Source organism: Euprymna scolopes, chromosome 19 (genome assembly GCF_053919585.1).
Source record: "Euprymna scolopes isolate OS-2025 chromosome 19, ASM5391958v1, whole genome shotgun sequence".
Lineage (NCBI taxonomy): Eukaryota > Metazoa > Mollusca > Cephalopoda > Sepiida > Sepiolidae > Euprymna > Euprymna scolopes.
The window spans coordinates 21,051,351-21,066,908 of record NC_136500.1 but is presented as its reverse complement, the minus strand read 5'-3'; the positions used below and the strand labels follow the sequence as shown (position 1 = coordinate 21,066,908).

Sequence of the window (15,558 nt, the reverse complement as noted above, 5' to 3'; positions counted from 1 at the left end):
GTTATTTGATTGGTGAGTTTTTATTAGATTCAAAAAGGTCTTCTGTGCTTTTGATTCACGGAAATAAAATTGCCGAGTTGATAATTTAAAAAAAATATTCGTTTGCTGCTACGAATCGAACAAGGTTCAGATTTAATTACTACATTCTAAGGTAAATTTTCAGATTAGGTCCATCTCCACAATTTTCTTTTAAATGACGACTTTTAAAGGTTTTCAACTATGCTGAATACGAAAATCTCATTGAAATTTTGCAGAAATAATTAGTTATCGAGATAAGAAGTTGTATTATGCATTGTATTCTTTGGCGGCCATCTGGGAGGGGGAGGTGACTTATGCTTGGGAAGCATCTCTCTCTTATGCATGATCTAATGTAAGCATTTACAAAGTTGGCAACGATAATGTAAAAATACATTTGTTCCTCGCAAACTTAACAGAGTTTGATTTGAAAATGTGTCCATAAAAATGTGTAGGAAAGTTTGAAAGGACAATTTCTTAGTGAAATGCGTTCGTGTGTGTGTTTGTTGTGTGCAGTGCAGTGAATATTCATCAGCGACTAGACTGAAAGAAAAGGAAATATTCTTGCGCATCTTTTTGTATCACATATTGTATGGACCTCTATCATCGTAAAAAGGGGAGATTATTTGGTTCTGAAACGTCCCCTGGTGAATGGATGTACGAATGTGTAGAAAAGGAACAAGTAATTTACAGACTAACCATGTAACCATCAGTGGCGTTTCCCAGAATTCCACCAAATGTAACATTTTGTGTGAACGTGGCCAAAAAAAGAAAGACGATAGACGCCAATGATTGGAGATGAAAACTGTCTTTGAAATCACTCAGGTACCATGGAGCCTTTCTCTTTATGTCTGTGACCAAACCACCAAACAATCTACAAGGATTAAAAAAAAAAAAAATGGGTTAATAATAAATAGGTACTGGCAAAATGAATGCTGATGCTCAAAATGTATAAACATTTTGACGTTTACTTAAAAAATCACCAAAAATCAGGAAATTAACCAATTTTAATGACATTTTCAGTATTAATCAAATGATGATCGCGGAATATAATGAACTAATTATTTTTATTTAAATCCGAGTGGAAATGTATTATTTTGTTTAAACAAAAAATACCTTTACTAAAGTTATAGTTTTCAGTAATAAATAAAAAACACAAGACTTTATCTTTGCTTTTTTTATATAAATAAAGCATCGTAATTTGTAACAATAAAAATAAAATAATTTTTACAGGAACATTACGAAAAAAGCCCCAAAAATCCGTATTAATGAATTTTATATAACTCGAAGAAAAATGAATTTCTCGAACTACCGATATTACCATTAAATTAAGTATTGCTTATTTAATATTTTCATACAAAAATATTATAATTGAAAAAAAATATTTCTACTTTTTTTTTAAATTATGGGTTTCGCATAATTTTTATATGCAAGATTTTAATAATTTCTTTGCTCGCAAGAATGTGAAACTTTCGGCGTAACATATTTTTTTATATAATATTGAATAATAACTAAGAAAAAAAATTAATTTAAAAATAGGAACATACAAAAATAATTAAATTAAAAAATGCAAAAATTAATACAAACGTTCAAAAAAAAAAAAAAAAAAGAAAAAAAAGGAATGTACGGATGCGCGACTGGGGGGGGGAACAAACTTCCTCACTTTTAATTACATGATGTCATTTTCACAGTCTTTCGACTGACTGAAATTTTGGAGCTTCTTAATTTTTGTGTTTACAAAATTTTAGTTTGTTGTGTTTTGCGAGCGCCAGAATCACTCGGTTTTGAGCTAATTAATTTATGTTTTGTACAAACAAGGTGTTTTTTTTTATTTAATTCCATATCTTAGGACTTACCTTTACTAATTATCTTTGAAATAGACCCAGAAAACTAATATTTATATTTTAAAGGATTTTTTTACAATGAATTTAACTTCAAACTTTAGCTGAATTGGGTAGCTCGCCGAGAAAACATTTTCATAACTTTTTTTTTTTTTTTCACGTGTACAAATATTTTTTTCCTTTTGGAAATTAAGTTTAATCCTTAATCTTTCAAATACAATTAAAAAGTAATCGGAAACCTACAAACAAAATATGATAAATCGGCTTTCAAAACTAGGTCCCCCAATTCCGTCCGCCCATTTTTGCCCGTACCTAATAATAAATCATATCCATCCTCACATAGTTCGGCACTTCTACATGTTAATTTTCTTTTGTTTTCACTTTTGTAAAGTTCGATTTGAGATAAGAGGAAACGATCACAAATTTTACGGAATTTTTACTAAACAAATTTTTACTAAACAAATTACATTAACGCAACAACACAGCAGGAAGCATTACTTAGAACATTTATCGAATTACATTAATTTTTTTTTAATGAACACATTTTTGAAAACACCTTTCAAAATAAATTAAAACAAAGAATTATGTTCGTTCCAAAAGAAAATTTCATGATCGTCTCCACTCGTCTCAAATCAAATTCTTCGAAAATGAAAACCCAAGGAACGCTAAAATGCAGAAGTGGTAAAATTTATTTTATTCAATACTTTGATAATATATATATATATATTCAGGATAGGATCAATCTTTATTTTTTATTTTTATTTTTTTGTAGCAAAATATTTCAACATACTTATGTGGTGTTTCTCATTGAGAACGCAAACGCCGAGTTTGTTTTAAGACTTTATTCAGCCGAGAGCCGACCGCAAGTATCTACATGCTGTCTCTTTGTGCACCGCCCGTTTGCCCGTGTTCCCCTTTTATCGTCCTCTGTGTACCTACGTACATTACATCTCCCCCCCAAAAAGAAAGGTCCATTTATCATGGAAAAAGGTCAGGGTAGACTGCCCTTGTGACCTTTTTGTGGTCGGGAATTATTCTGCCTCAGTATGTGACCATTGAAATCCCCCCCCCCTTTTTTTTTTTTTTTAAAGTTAAGAAAAAAATAAAAGGCAATTGTTCAATCTTTAGTCAATCCGGACTAATACGATTTGGTGGTCTCATTGTACCGCCCGATCGTCGTGGCAGGGCTAGTGAGGTATGCTCACTCACTTCTCTATCTGGCTGCTCATGATCGGGCGAATTCTCATGTGTCAATGGAGTCTGTGGATGTGTTATTTTCTGTTGCCATATCTGGAGGCATGTTTAGTTCCGTGAAAATGCGTTCTGGATTGTTTTCACTTGGGGATTGAGGTGCTGGCTCGGTGATACAACGGCGAGACCTGATGTGATCCTGATGACGACGAACCAACCGGCCATCCTGCAATCTGATTAGAAAGGATAAAGGAGATACTCTTTCCAGAATGTGACCAGCCAACCACATGGATCCGGAACCAAAGTTCTGTGCAAATACTGCTTGGTCTTCATCAAATGAACGCATCTGGGCAGATTTGTCATGGTGAAACTTTTGACATTCTTGGTTGTTATATACAACACTTGAGGTGGCAGGCTTCATACGATCCAGATTGATGCGCAATCTTCGCTTCATCAACAACTCTGCCGGGGTAGATCCCGTTGTTGTGTGAGGCGTTGTCCGGTATGTCAGCAGAAAATGGGATATCTTTGTTTCCAGAGTTCCTCCCGACATTTTTTTAATACCGTTTTAAACCAGCCTAACTGAGCGTTCGGCTAGACCATTTGATGCCTGATGATGTGGACTGACAAATTTGTGTCTGATACCATTCCGTTTCATGAACTCTGCAAATTCTGAACTGGTGAAGCATGGGCCATTATCACTGACAACAATGTGCGGGAGACCATGAGTAGCAAAACAACGCCTCAACCTTTCAATTGTAGTGGCTGAAGTAGCTGCACTTGTGGTATAGACATCAACCCATTTTGAGTGTGCATCCGTAATGACAAGCAGGTATTGGCCATTGTAATCGGCATAATCAACGTGAACCCGCTGCCAAGGTTCAGCTGGCCATTCTCAGGGGTGTAGTGGTGTCTTAGCAGGTAGGCTTCTGGAGCACTGACAAGGGTAACAGTTGTTCACCTTTTTTTCGATGTCAGCATCTATCCCCGGCCACCATACATAGGTCCGGGCGAGGGCCTTCATCTTGACTATGCCAGGGTGGCATTGGTGAAGCTCGTCCAACACTCTCTGCCTGAGATGGTGGGGAATTACCACTCGTGAACCCCACAGCAGGCACCCCCTTTCAACACTTAGTTCGTTTTTACGAGCGTGAAATGGTAAATACGGAGCATCATGTGGGAGATTGCACCTTCCATGTTGTGTGGCTTGAACAACCTTAGAGAGGATGGGGTCTTTGCGTGTATGAGCACAAATGTCAGTCGAGTCAACGGTGGAATTGTCCAGGTGATCCATGAGATGTATAATGCAGCCTGGTGTTGGGACATCTAATGCTTCCTGCAGGGGGAGACGACTCATTGCATCGGCAGTGACGATGTGTGAACCAGGCCTATATTCTATCGTGTAATCGTAAGCACTCATCAACAGTGACCAACGTATTATTCTTGGTGGCAGGGTGTCCAATGTTGGCTTTGTTGGGCTAAAGAGGCTGATAAGTGGCTTATGATCCGTAATGATACGGAATGCACATCCAAATAAGTAGTGATGAAACTTTTTAACCCCAAAGATAATACTCAGTCCCTCCTTGTCCAACTGACTATAATTTTTCTCAGCCGGTGACATTGTTCTCAAAGCAAAAGCAACAGATTTCTCTGAACCGTCGGCAAAGATGTGCGACAAAACAGCTCCGACACCATATTGACTGGCGTCACAGGTCAGTACCAGTTCCTCCTTCGGGTCATAGTGAACCAGGACATTTGTGGTCTGCAATGCATCTTTGGCTCGCTGAAAAGCTGTTAATTCGGGGGTGCCCCACGTCCAAGAGACACCTTTCCGCAGTAGATAATAGAGGGGGCCCAACTTATCTGCGACGTTGTGGACGTACCTAGCGTAGAACTGGAATAAGCCCAAGAAAGCCTTAAGTTCGGTCACATTGCGTGGGGCTGGTGCATCCCGGATGGCACGGATCTTTTCTGCTGTAGGGTGAAGGCCTTTGGAGTCAATCCAATGACCTAAGTAGGTTATGGAGGGTGCCATAAACTTGCACTTGTCCAGACGAACGCGGAGACCAGATTCTGAGAGTTTCCCTAACACTCTGTCAAGAGTGATCAAGTGTTCCGCGTCTGATGATCCTGTAATTAGTATGTCGTCCTGATAGCATACGACATGTGATTCATTTGCCAACAAATTGTCCATACAGCGTTGATAGATACCAAGAGCTGATTTTACTCCAAAACTGAGGCGGTTGAACCTGTAGAGACCCCGTGGTGTATTGATTGTAAGGTACTGCTTTGAGTTTTCCTCTAACGGAACCTGCAGGAACGCTGATCTCAAGTCAAGCTTGGTGAATTTCTTTCCCTGCACCAATTTTGCATACAAATCATCAATCCTGGGGATAGGGTACTGGTCGAGATTTGAACATTTGTTCATTGTAGTTTTATAATCTCCACACAACCGTATTGTTTGGTCAGTTTTGACAACTGCTACTATAGGGGCAGCCCATTCTGAGTATTGTACTGGTTCGATAATACCCAGAGACTCTAGTTAATCCAGCTCCTTGTCAACCTTTTCACGCAATGCAAAGGGCATGTGTCGAGCCTTGCAGAATATGGGCTTTGTTTTCGGGTCAACACTAAGTTTTGCTGTGAAACCCTTCAGTGTGCATAATTCATCCTTGAAAACATTGGGGTATTTTGCAATAATGTCTTCAACTGCAGGTGTAGTATTTACTGCTTTCAGCTGATGAATGCGTTTCCAGCTGAGTTGCACTACTTGTAACCAGTTTCTACCAAGAAGTGCAGGGCCAGAACCAGGAACAATCACTAACTGTCGGCCATCATAGTCTACCGACACTTGACACGTACCACACGATGTGATACTTTCTCCTGTGTAGGTTGCTAGTTTCTGTGACATAGGCTTAGGTACCAGCTTATCAGGTTCACACCATAGTTTTTCAAATGCATTGCGGCTGATCAATGAAACAGCAGCTCCGGTGTCGATCTCCATCTCGACTATTTATGCCCACCAACACCATCAGGGGCTCGGTTTTGCTATTTGCTGGCAGGTTAAACAGCCTATGCACAGAGGCGCAGTCGCTGCCTGTATCTTCGTCTACTGGTTCTTCACTGGTGACCTTGTGGGTTTTAGGATTTCCAGCTCTGTCGTTGTACTTCCGGGTCAAACAGGCTGGCGAAATGTGACCGGTTTTGTGACAAAAATTACACGTTGCCTCTTTGAAACGACAGGAGTTGGGATAATGTTTTCCGTTACATCAGAAACATGGTCTTTGTTTTTGTCTCCGTAGTGGAGTAGGCCGTTCAACCTGGTTGACTTTCGTCTGTATTGTAAAATTGGACGTTGAACAGGCTGCCATGCCACTAACATTCCTGTCTGCACTTTCCATGGCAAGAGCTATCTGTCGGGCATAAGGAAATGTTAGTTTCCTCTCGGAAAGCAGTCGCCGACGGATTCGGTCATCCATCAATCCAACGACGAGCAAATCTCTCAACATCTCGTCTATCGTATTTCCAAACTCACAAAACTTTGTAATTTTTTTTAAATGAGCAATAAAATCCGAAATGGACTGACCTGGTTGTTGGCGGCACATGTTAAAGTTGAATCGCTCAACAATTACGGACGGTGTTGGGTTGCAGTGCTCTTTTAACGAGAGCGAGAGTTCCTCACAACTTTTGTCTCTTAAGCTGTGCGGCATAATGAGATCCTTCAGCAGAGAAAATGTTTCACCACCACAAACAGAAAGAAGGACGGCCTTTTTCTTTCCTGGATCTTGTATTCCGTTAGCCTCGAAATAATACTCCAATCTTTCTGAGTATGTATCCCAAGCACCTCCATTCGGCGAGAATTCGTCGATTTTACCATAAGACGTTATGTTTTTAAAATGCGTGTGTGCAGGTAGAAATATGTCGCTATTTAATTTCTATTAAACGCGATGAGAAAAAGTTTAAATAACTTTCCCCTTTATGAGAAATGATCTCATCCTTGTCGCCATGTGGTGTTTCTCACTGAGAACGCAAACGCCGAGTTTGTTTTAAGATTTTATTCAGCCGAGAGCCGACCGCAAGTATCTACATGCTGTCTCTTTGTGCACCGTCCGTTTGCCCGTGTTCCCCCTGTTATCGTCCCCTGTGTACCTACGTAGATTACAACTTATACTACAATTGAACCGCCCAGGATCATGTACTCACTTTCCACTTCTGGTAAGAGAAGGATCATCATGGGTTTCGCATTCTTCTTCGGTTTCAGTCTCTTTCCATGAAGTTCCCGATGATGATCGGCGTAATTCCTGGAAACGTAATTCAGAAATTAAAAAAAAAAAAAAAAAAAAAAAAATATAGAAATAAATAAATACTGCTTTCAGGACAATTCAATCATCTCCCTTAGATCAGCGCAATTAGTATTCAAGAGTTATTTCCCCCTTTTTAGCGTACAAAAAAAAACTTTCTTTTATATTTTTAAATGTTACCAAGTCATAAAAAGCACAAACACAAAATAACTGCTAATACTGAGTAGACTTCCAAAGATGTTAAGTATTTATAGAAATTCTAGAGTTTTGACATATGTCGTCATCTGAACGTTCGACTAACAAACTTGTTTATAAATAATTCGCATAGTTTGTTCAATGAATTTTTTCGGCGCTTATATCAACAGATACTCCGATCCAAGGGAGCTAACCAGCATAAACATAGCAAAAATAAGCATATTTTGCAAAGTCCAATTTGAGGCGCTTATTAATTAACGGTTACAATGAAACGATAATAATTAATCAAAATCAAAAATTAAACTTGTTAACGTAAATAAAAAAAAATATAAAAATAAGAAATTTGCTTTTCTTTATTTTAGTTAATCAGTCAGCGCCAGAAGAATTAAATTTTTTTTGAAGGAGATTTTGAAGAATTTAAACTGTCAATTTCTGGCAATGATTAAAGTTTAATTTTTTCATGCTATACTGTAGTTTCATCTTCAAAACATTCTTTCATTGTTCTGATTATTTCAGTGTCCCAAATTATACCTAGGAAAATATGCTTATCTCTCTTAGATCGTATTATCAGTTGACAAAACAGCCCTCCCCCAGTATTTATTTATTATTATTTTTATGAGGTGTGTAAGAGGATGAAGGGATGTATTGCAAATAAATGAGACGGAGACATAAATTGTTCATCTATAATATAAATTCCACCCGTCTGTTTGTATGTATGTCTGCCTAAAACTTTTGATAGGGGCCACAGATTTTCACAAGATCGGTATCGTTTTGAAGCTTGACCCTTCGAATGACAAATGTCGAAAAATTGGCTACAAACAGTTCCTTCATTCTCAACCAGGCACTTTTCTACAAGGGGGGGGGGGTCGCTTTTTTGCCGATATTTTCGAAGGTCATCCCCTCTTTTCGATTGACTAGCTTTAATTTAAACCTTCGCCACTTCCAGTTTGACGCAATGGTAAAAGACGTCACTTTTTTTTCATGTTCTTTTCCTCCTTCGCGGTACAGGTTCGAGCTTGTCTGCTTTCGTTTCCCCATACTACAACTTTTTTTTTGTTTTTGTTTTTGTTTTTTTTGCTCAACACACCTCCAAACACCTGGGCAACGCCGGACGCCCAGGCTATTTTTTAATAAAGATTTTTTTTTTTTTTTTTGTGGGGGAATGCTGTTGCCACATGGACTTAGCGTGAGCGTTAGTGAATGGATTCCAGTGCCTTTTTAGATGATGAATGCCAGTTCGTTGGAATTAGATTCATTTACGAAATATTAGAAACATGCAAAGTAGTAAGAAGCGATATTGTTCAAATGTAAGAAACTATCGTCTCCATGTCTCTGCCAAGTTTGAAATTTGTTGTCAAAACTCTGGGACTTTCGTTACATTATTAAGGTTGCTTCTGCATAGGTACCCCCACCCCCAAAGAAAAATTATGTAACAATATTTTCCCATATCATGCATCATTATGTAATATTTTAAATGTTATGGAAAACACACAGAGTTAACATTTCGATCATTAATAGAATTTGATTAACATAAGATTGTGCTTTACGACATATCAACCCTTTTGAGGTTGAAAGGTGATTATTATGGATGACATTTAAATATTCATTTAAATATGACTCTTTTATAATAAAAAAATACTCAAGAACAACAACAAATAACAATCCACTCAAACACGACGTTTATATCTATATCTATAAAAGTGAAAATCTGTGTGTCTGTCCGTGTACATTTTCATTCGCAATAACTCAATTTTAATCTACAGACTCGAAATTTGATATACAGGGTATTGAGATTTGGGAAAATCTTTGTAATCCGTTTTCGGCCAGAAATTTAGCTGTCAAGGGGTCAAAGTTCAACAATTTGACCTTTGAGAACTCTACCAAAATCCTCCGCCAATTTTGGGTCTAAACACTTGAAATTGTAGATATAGGTTTCTTGGACATGGATCTAACTTAATAACTTGATTTGAGCCTAAAACAAATGTTAAGGGGTCATAATAGGGGTCAAAGTAAAAAATAATTTGACCTCTGCGGTCTCTACCAAATTACTCAGACAATTTCTGGTCTAAACATTTGAAATTTTACATAAAGGGTATTCAGAGATAGGGCAAGCTTTTTAATCGGTTTGGGTCGAAAATTTGAGCTACCAATATATAAATGTATATATGTATGTATGTTTGCATGTCTGCCTAAAACTTTCAATAGAAGCGACGGATTTTCACAAGATGAGTATCGTTTTGAAGCTCGACCCTTCAGACGACAAATACCGAAAAATTAGCTAAAAACATTAATTTCTTCACTCTCAACTGGGCACTTTTCTACAGGGAAGGGTCGCTTTTTCGGCGATATTTTCGAAAGTCATCCCCTCTTTTCGATTGTCTAGCCTTAATTTAAACTTACGTCACTTCCAGTTTGACGTTAGTCATAACAGCAAAGACGTCACGTTTTTTTTTTCTCGTTCTTTTCCTCCTTCACGGTACGGGTTCGAGTCTGCTTTACTACTATTTTTTTTTTTGCTCAACACACCTCCAAACACCCAGGCAACGCCAGGAACCCATGCTAGTATATTAAAAAATAGTTTTATTTAACAGTTTTGTTTTGTTTTGTGGTGCGGAGTAGTAACTATTTTTGCCTGGTATGCCGTAACAAAATTAGAAATGCATGAATATGGAATTAAAATTCATATTTTTTTTTTTTATTAGAGCAAGCTTAGAAATGTTTTCATGTAGACAGCTATGTATAAATTCATATATCTGGAGAAAAGAGAAAGATTTAGAGAAAGTCATTCATTGCTACTTGCATGAATAGAAATACCTTGTTAAGGTATTTATCCATTGCAGTGAACTACTTAATCATGCGCTAGCATTAGGACAGATGTTTCTCACTGAAACTGATTTGCTTTTTCCTGCATACTTTATAATTGAAATTGCAATGCCCCTGGCTTGTTTGCTGTACTCATACGCGAGAAGACAAAAACTAGTCCCTATAAAATTCACATGACTTTGGGACAAAGCATCCAGTGAACATTCCAGCAACGAGTTGCATGGGCGAAATGGTGTTCTTTTAGATCTAGTGTCTATTTTAAGACTTGAAAAAATTTCAATGGAGTTATTTCTCTTTGAACTATATAGCGAATCTGTGAAATAACGCTTTGCTACAGGGGTTATTCAACAAGAAAACACCCAACACAAGTGATTAATTGAACAATTCCACCCCTCCACCAAATTTGATGCTAAAATGAACACGAGCCAGTTTTAAATGACAACGTCAATTGCATAGGTCAAAAGTAATACTGAAGATTTAAAAATAAAAAGTGTTTCGTTAAATCCTTGACATAATGGTCTTTCTCCAGAATTCTCAATATTAAAAAAGACAAATAAAGAAACAGCTGTACGATATACGTACCCAGGAAAATATTGTACACCAAAACATCAAATTTATAAACAAAATAATTTTAAGCGATTAAGGGAAATTCGTAGGCAATGCAATATAAATCTCACAAGTATAAATTATGTCGAGTTATCTCCCCTGTTTTTTTTTTTGTATTTTTTTTATTGCTTTTGGACTTTTTAAAATGGCGGACAAGACAGCCATTCTTTATTTAATTAGAAAAATTGTTTTTTTCAATTTTTTATTTTTTATTTTAAAATAAAACTACTTAATCAGTTTATGAAAATTTTGGAATAAAATATTTTTATTATTCCATCACAGGTAAATAGATCATATAGATTTTATTTTTAATACATGGGGAATTCTGGACAGATATCATAAATAATACGATTCTCCATATTTCAAATCGATTATGACAAAGATATAAAAAATCCAATTATAAACTTCTTTATTGGCCGACATTTCAATATCGTCAATGTTTAATTAGTTGCAACAGGCTTCTTTGTAATTTTTGAAAACTGTTAAACATTTCATCGAAAATAAAATAAAAGCTAATCAAAATATTTACCTGAGAGGGGACAGAAAGAGGGGGCTCAATCCTGATTTTCGGGTCCCATTCACCAGGAGGCAAGATTGTCCCTTGGACCATGAACTCTTCAATGCCAGCAATCAGATCATTTTTGTTCCGACATTTATATGCAACTTCTCCAAATATCTGAAGAAACATAATAAATAAATAAACAAGATCATTTTTTAGAACTTTATTCTTCATAGTCAAAGGGTCATAAAGACAGACAGAGACAGGGAGCAAGGCAGAGATATGATACGATAATGACGTATTTGATTGTTCATACATTTCTCTGTCACACATCTCCAAGCATAAGACACTACACTCTGATCCTGGTATTAAAAATAAAAGACAAAAGTTGTTGTATATGTATAAAGAATACAAACACATAAAAATAGAATTCGATAAAGGATTAAATATGTTGTATATATATGTATATATATATATATATATATATATATATATATATATATATATATATATATACACACACACACACATATATATACAATATATATACACAAATAATTTTGATTTTGGAGATTCCTCGTCTGTGCTCTTTCTCCTATCATTTTCCAAACATTTTCTATTGGATTCAGATCCGGACTCTGCGCTGGCCAGTCCATTACTCTTATTCTTCTTCCTCGATAAAACTTATCACTTTTTTAGCTTTATGGCAAGGGGCGTTATCTTGCATAAAAATGCTTGGCTGATTAGGTGAAAGGCGTAAGCTCTCAATGACATGTTGTTGAAGGAGCTGGTTATAAGTCTCCGCATTAACCCTACCATAGATTCGAACTAGAGGGCCAACTCCTTCCGAGGATATCATACCCCACACCATTACACTTCCCCCTCCGAATTTAAGTGTCTTTTTAACACATTTGGAGGATAATCATTCACCTGCTTTACGCCGTACATGCTTCTTTCCATCAGATCCAAACAAATTGAACTTGGATTCATCGCTGAAGTGAACCTTAGCCCATTGTTCATCAGTCCAGACGACATGCTCATGGGCTAACTTCAAACGGCTATTTTTGTTCTTCTTGGAGATCAAGGGTTTAGATACTGGCATCCTGGAATGCAATCTGGCAGCTGCTAACCGTCGAGAAACAGTTTTTCTAGATATATTTTTCCCAGTCTGTTCATTAAAATCACGAGAAAAAGATGTTGCGGATTTGAATCGGTCACTAAGAGCCTGCCTTACCATAATCCTATCTTCTCTTTGAGACATTTTAGGGAGTCCGCCGGTTTTCGGGGATGCTTCTAATATATTTTTGTTCTTATATCGAGGTATCACACGATGAACAAAACTTTTTGATCTTCGAACGATATTAAAAATTGTTGAAATTGATTTCTTTTCTTTGTAATTGTCTAAAATTAATTTTTTTTCTTGGAGAGAGAGTTTTGCGAGTCGCTGACACCATTTTTCTTTGTTGTGGACGATTTTATGTCAGGTCATGTCATGTGCTACTGGTACCATGTAACCCAGTACTACCTGCCTCATGGTCGGGTCACCGGCGACTAAACTGGTTCCCCCACCAGACTTGTTTGGTGAGGAGGGCGGCTAGTCTCCCTGAAGGATTATATATACATATACATACATACATACACATATACATACCCTTTGAGATTTGAAAAAAAAATAACTCGACTGCCAGTTGAGTGTGAGGGAAACTTTACTCCGCCCTAAAATATTTTTAGTCGTCCGACTTTATGTCTTTATTTCAGTCAATAATAGTAAATAATTTTACAACAATTCAAGAAATTACTGTGTTTATAATCTAACAAGAAAATGTTTAACTCTTGTAAATCAACCATTTTAGTGCTACAAACATATCAGTAAATATTCAACAAAACGTTAAAATTCAACACCTGTTTCATTATATAGCATCATTCATATTATTGTTCCATAGAAATAATAATCATTTCTTCGCATACTTGACGGAACGATGCGTTTTTTCCTCTTTCAAATGTTCGTCTTTACTTTTGTAAGCATGGAGTGTATGTAGTTGTAGCACCAAAGAATTTTTCCAAATGGATTTCAAAATCAGAGAGCTAAATGAAGGCGACATTTTGACTACGCGCTGAATTTGTGAATTTGACCTCTTCTTTACTTTTAGCATGACCACTCTTTTTTCAATACGATATTCCAATGGTCTCACATCTAGAGATGAAAGAATTCACAAATGATGAGACACCGCATATTCGAGAGTCATAAAATAAATGTTTCTTTATTTAAAGAAATTTTATCAACTGGCCGGCGAGTGATTACCACATTTAGTCTCCAAGAAATTTTCAATCGATTGTGGCAATCGGTCTTGTAAAGTCTCAAAGGCTACATACACACACACACACATTATATATATATATATATATATATATATATATATATACACATATATATATATACATACACACACACACTACATATATATGGTGATTGCAACGTCCTGTCAGATGAGTGCCACTCCCTCATACACTTAAAGTCCATTAGCCCCAAAATGACTTCCATCGCCACAGGACCATTTTAATAGAGTTCTAATATCCCCCAAAAGTTTTGATTTTTCCGATTTCGATTATCGTCCTAATTCATGTAACCAAATCACCTCACAGGGGCTGCTGTCTGCAAGGAGAAATTATTGTTGATAACTGTCACAATTTTTGCTAAGTTTAAAGTCTTGGTAGATAAGATACAGAAATAACGTCACAAAATAAGGATACCAATAATATCTGATATTTCCTCCAAACTTTTGGCGGGGAGACTAAAACTTGCTATGGTTTTCAATGATCTGAAATAATAGCAAGGAGAGACTTGATTCTAAACATAGGGTCCGATTATAAATTTCTCCAGTATCAAATAATCCTTATATACTGTGAAATTTACTTTATGTATGAAAACCAAAGTGAGGAGATATAATATATGAGAAATGTTTGGAATCAAGTCTCCCCTTGCTGTTATTTCAGATCATTTGAAATCTTAGTAGCAAGTTTTAGTCTCCCCTCCATCAAAGCCAGAAGTTTTGGGGAAATATCAGATAGTTTTGCATATGAATTACAAAATAAGAAAATAAATGACTATGATTGAAACATTTTACGGCTGTAAAAACGTGCCAAAAATAGGCTCTGGATGATGGATGATCCCCTTCATGTGCGACCTAAAAGGCAAATGTCACTACACAGTTCAAGTCATTACCTTTCCAACGAGCTTTCATTTGTTAAATTCTGATTAATAGTCGCTACAATTTCGAGCTTATTAAATTGTAGAAAAAGGTGGTATATCCATGTATATATCTATACTGGTAGCTAAATTGAATATTGAAAAGCTCATATCTTTGGTTTTATGAGACGAAACTACATGAAAATTTGCTCGCTTTTTGAAGATATAAAGTTCTAACCATAGAATAGTATTAACAATTGGTAAAAAAAAAATGATCCCCATATTTTCAAATTAATAAAATATGCCTATATATATATATATATATATATATATATATATGTGTGTGTGTGTGTGTGTGTGTGTCCCGCAGGCCAGTTTCAGTTATGCTGTTTTGGTTGTCAGACCACTAAAATAAAAGAAAAAAACCTCACCTCATCTATCATCATTGTAGAAATACTTCGGCCAATTTCTTGAATTTCGTTTAGGTATCCACTGGGTGCGAGAAGAATGAACAAAAATTTGGTCGGCAAACAAACTTCTGTGAGTTGGCCAAGCATTCCGGATTTTTCCAAACGGACAAACGCCATGTAGAAATGTGAAAGGGAATCTATCGTTCCAACCATCATACTGGCTGCTTCTGAATCCTTAGGAATTTTCTTCAGAAAATGGAGATTTCCCTTAAAAGAAAATAGAAATATAAAAAGAAATAAAAGGTAATTTATAGGAGACCGTGCAATGTAGAAGACTGATAAACCAAAGCAAATTAAGAAAAACAGTGAAAAGAGTAATGCCGATCCACCTTTTATTAATACAATATTTTAATTAACATCTTAATACTAATATTAAATCATTTCTCTCAGATAGGGTCATAAGAGTAGTGGTTGATGGGCAGAAATCAGA

The 15,558-nt window shown here is 36.3% G+C and overlaps 1 protein-coding gene across 5 annotated transcripts in view; it reads right to left on the bottom strand.

Moving 5' to 3' along the window:
* The window catches only part of LOC145303479 (sodium-driven chloride bicarbonate exchanger-like), a 492,397-nt gene that overhangs the window by 56,459 nt on the left and 420,380 nt on the right, over positions 1-15,558 (bottom strand). For all 5 annotated transcript variants that reach the window (XM_080144835.1, XM_080144836.1, XM_080144838.1 and 2 more), the window contains 4 exons: positions 15,090-15,335; positions 11,502-11,648; positions 7,251-7,348; positions 715-889 (listed from right to left, as the gene is read on the bottom strand). In XM_080144835.1, the coding sequence (XP_080000961.1) occupies positions 715-889; positions 7,251-7,348; positions 11,502-11,648; positions 15,090-15,335 (666 nt within the window). The remainder of the gene's footprint in view (positions 1-714; positions 890-7,250; positions 7,349-11,501; positions 11,649-15,089; positions 15,336-15,558) is intronic.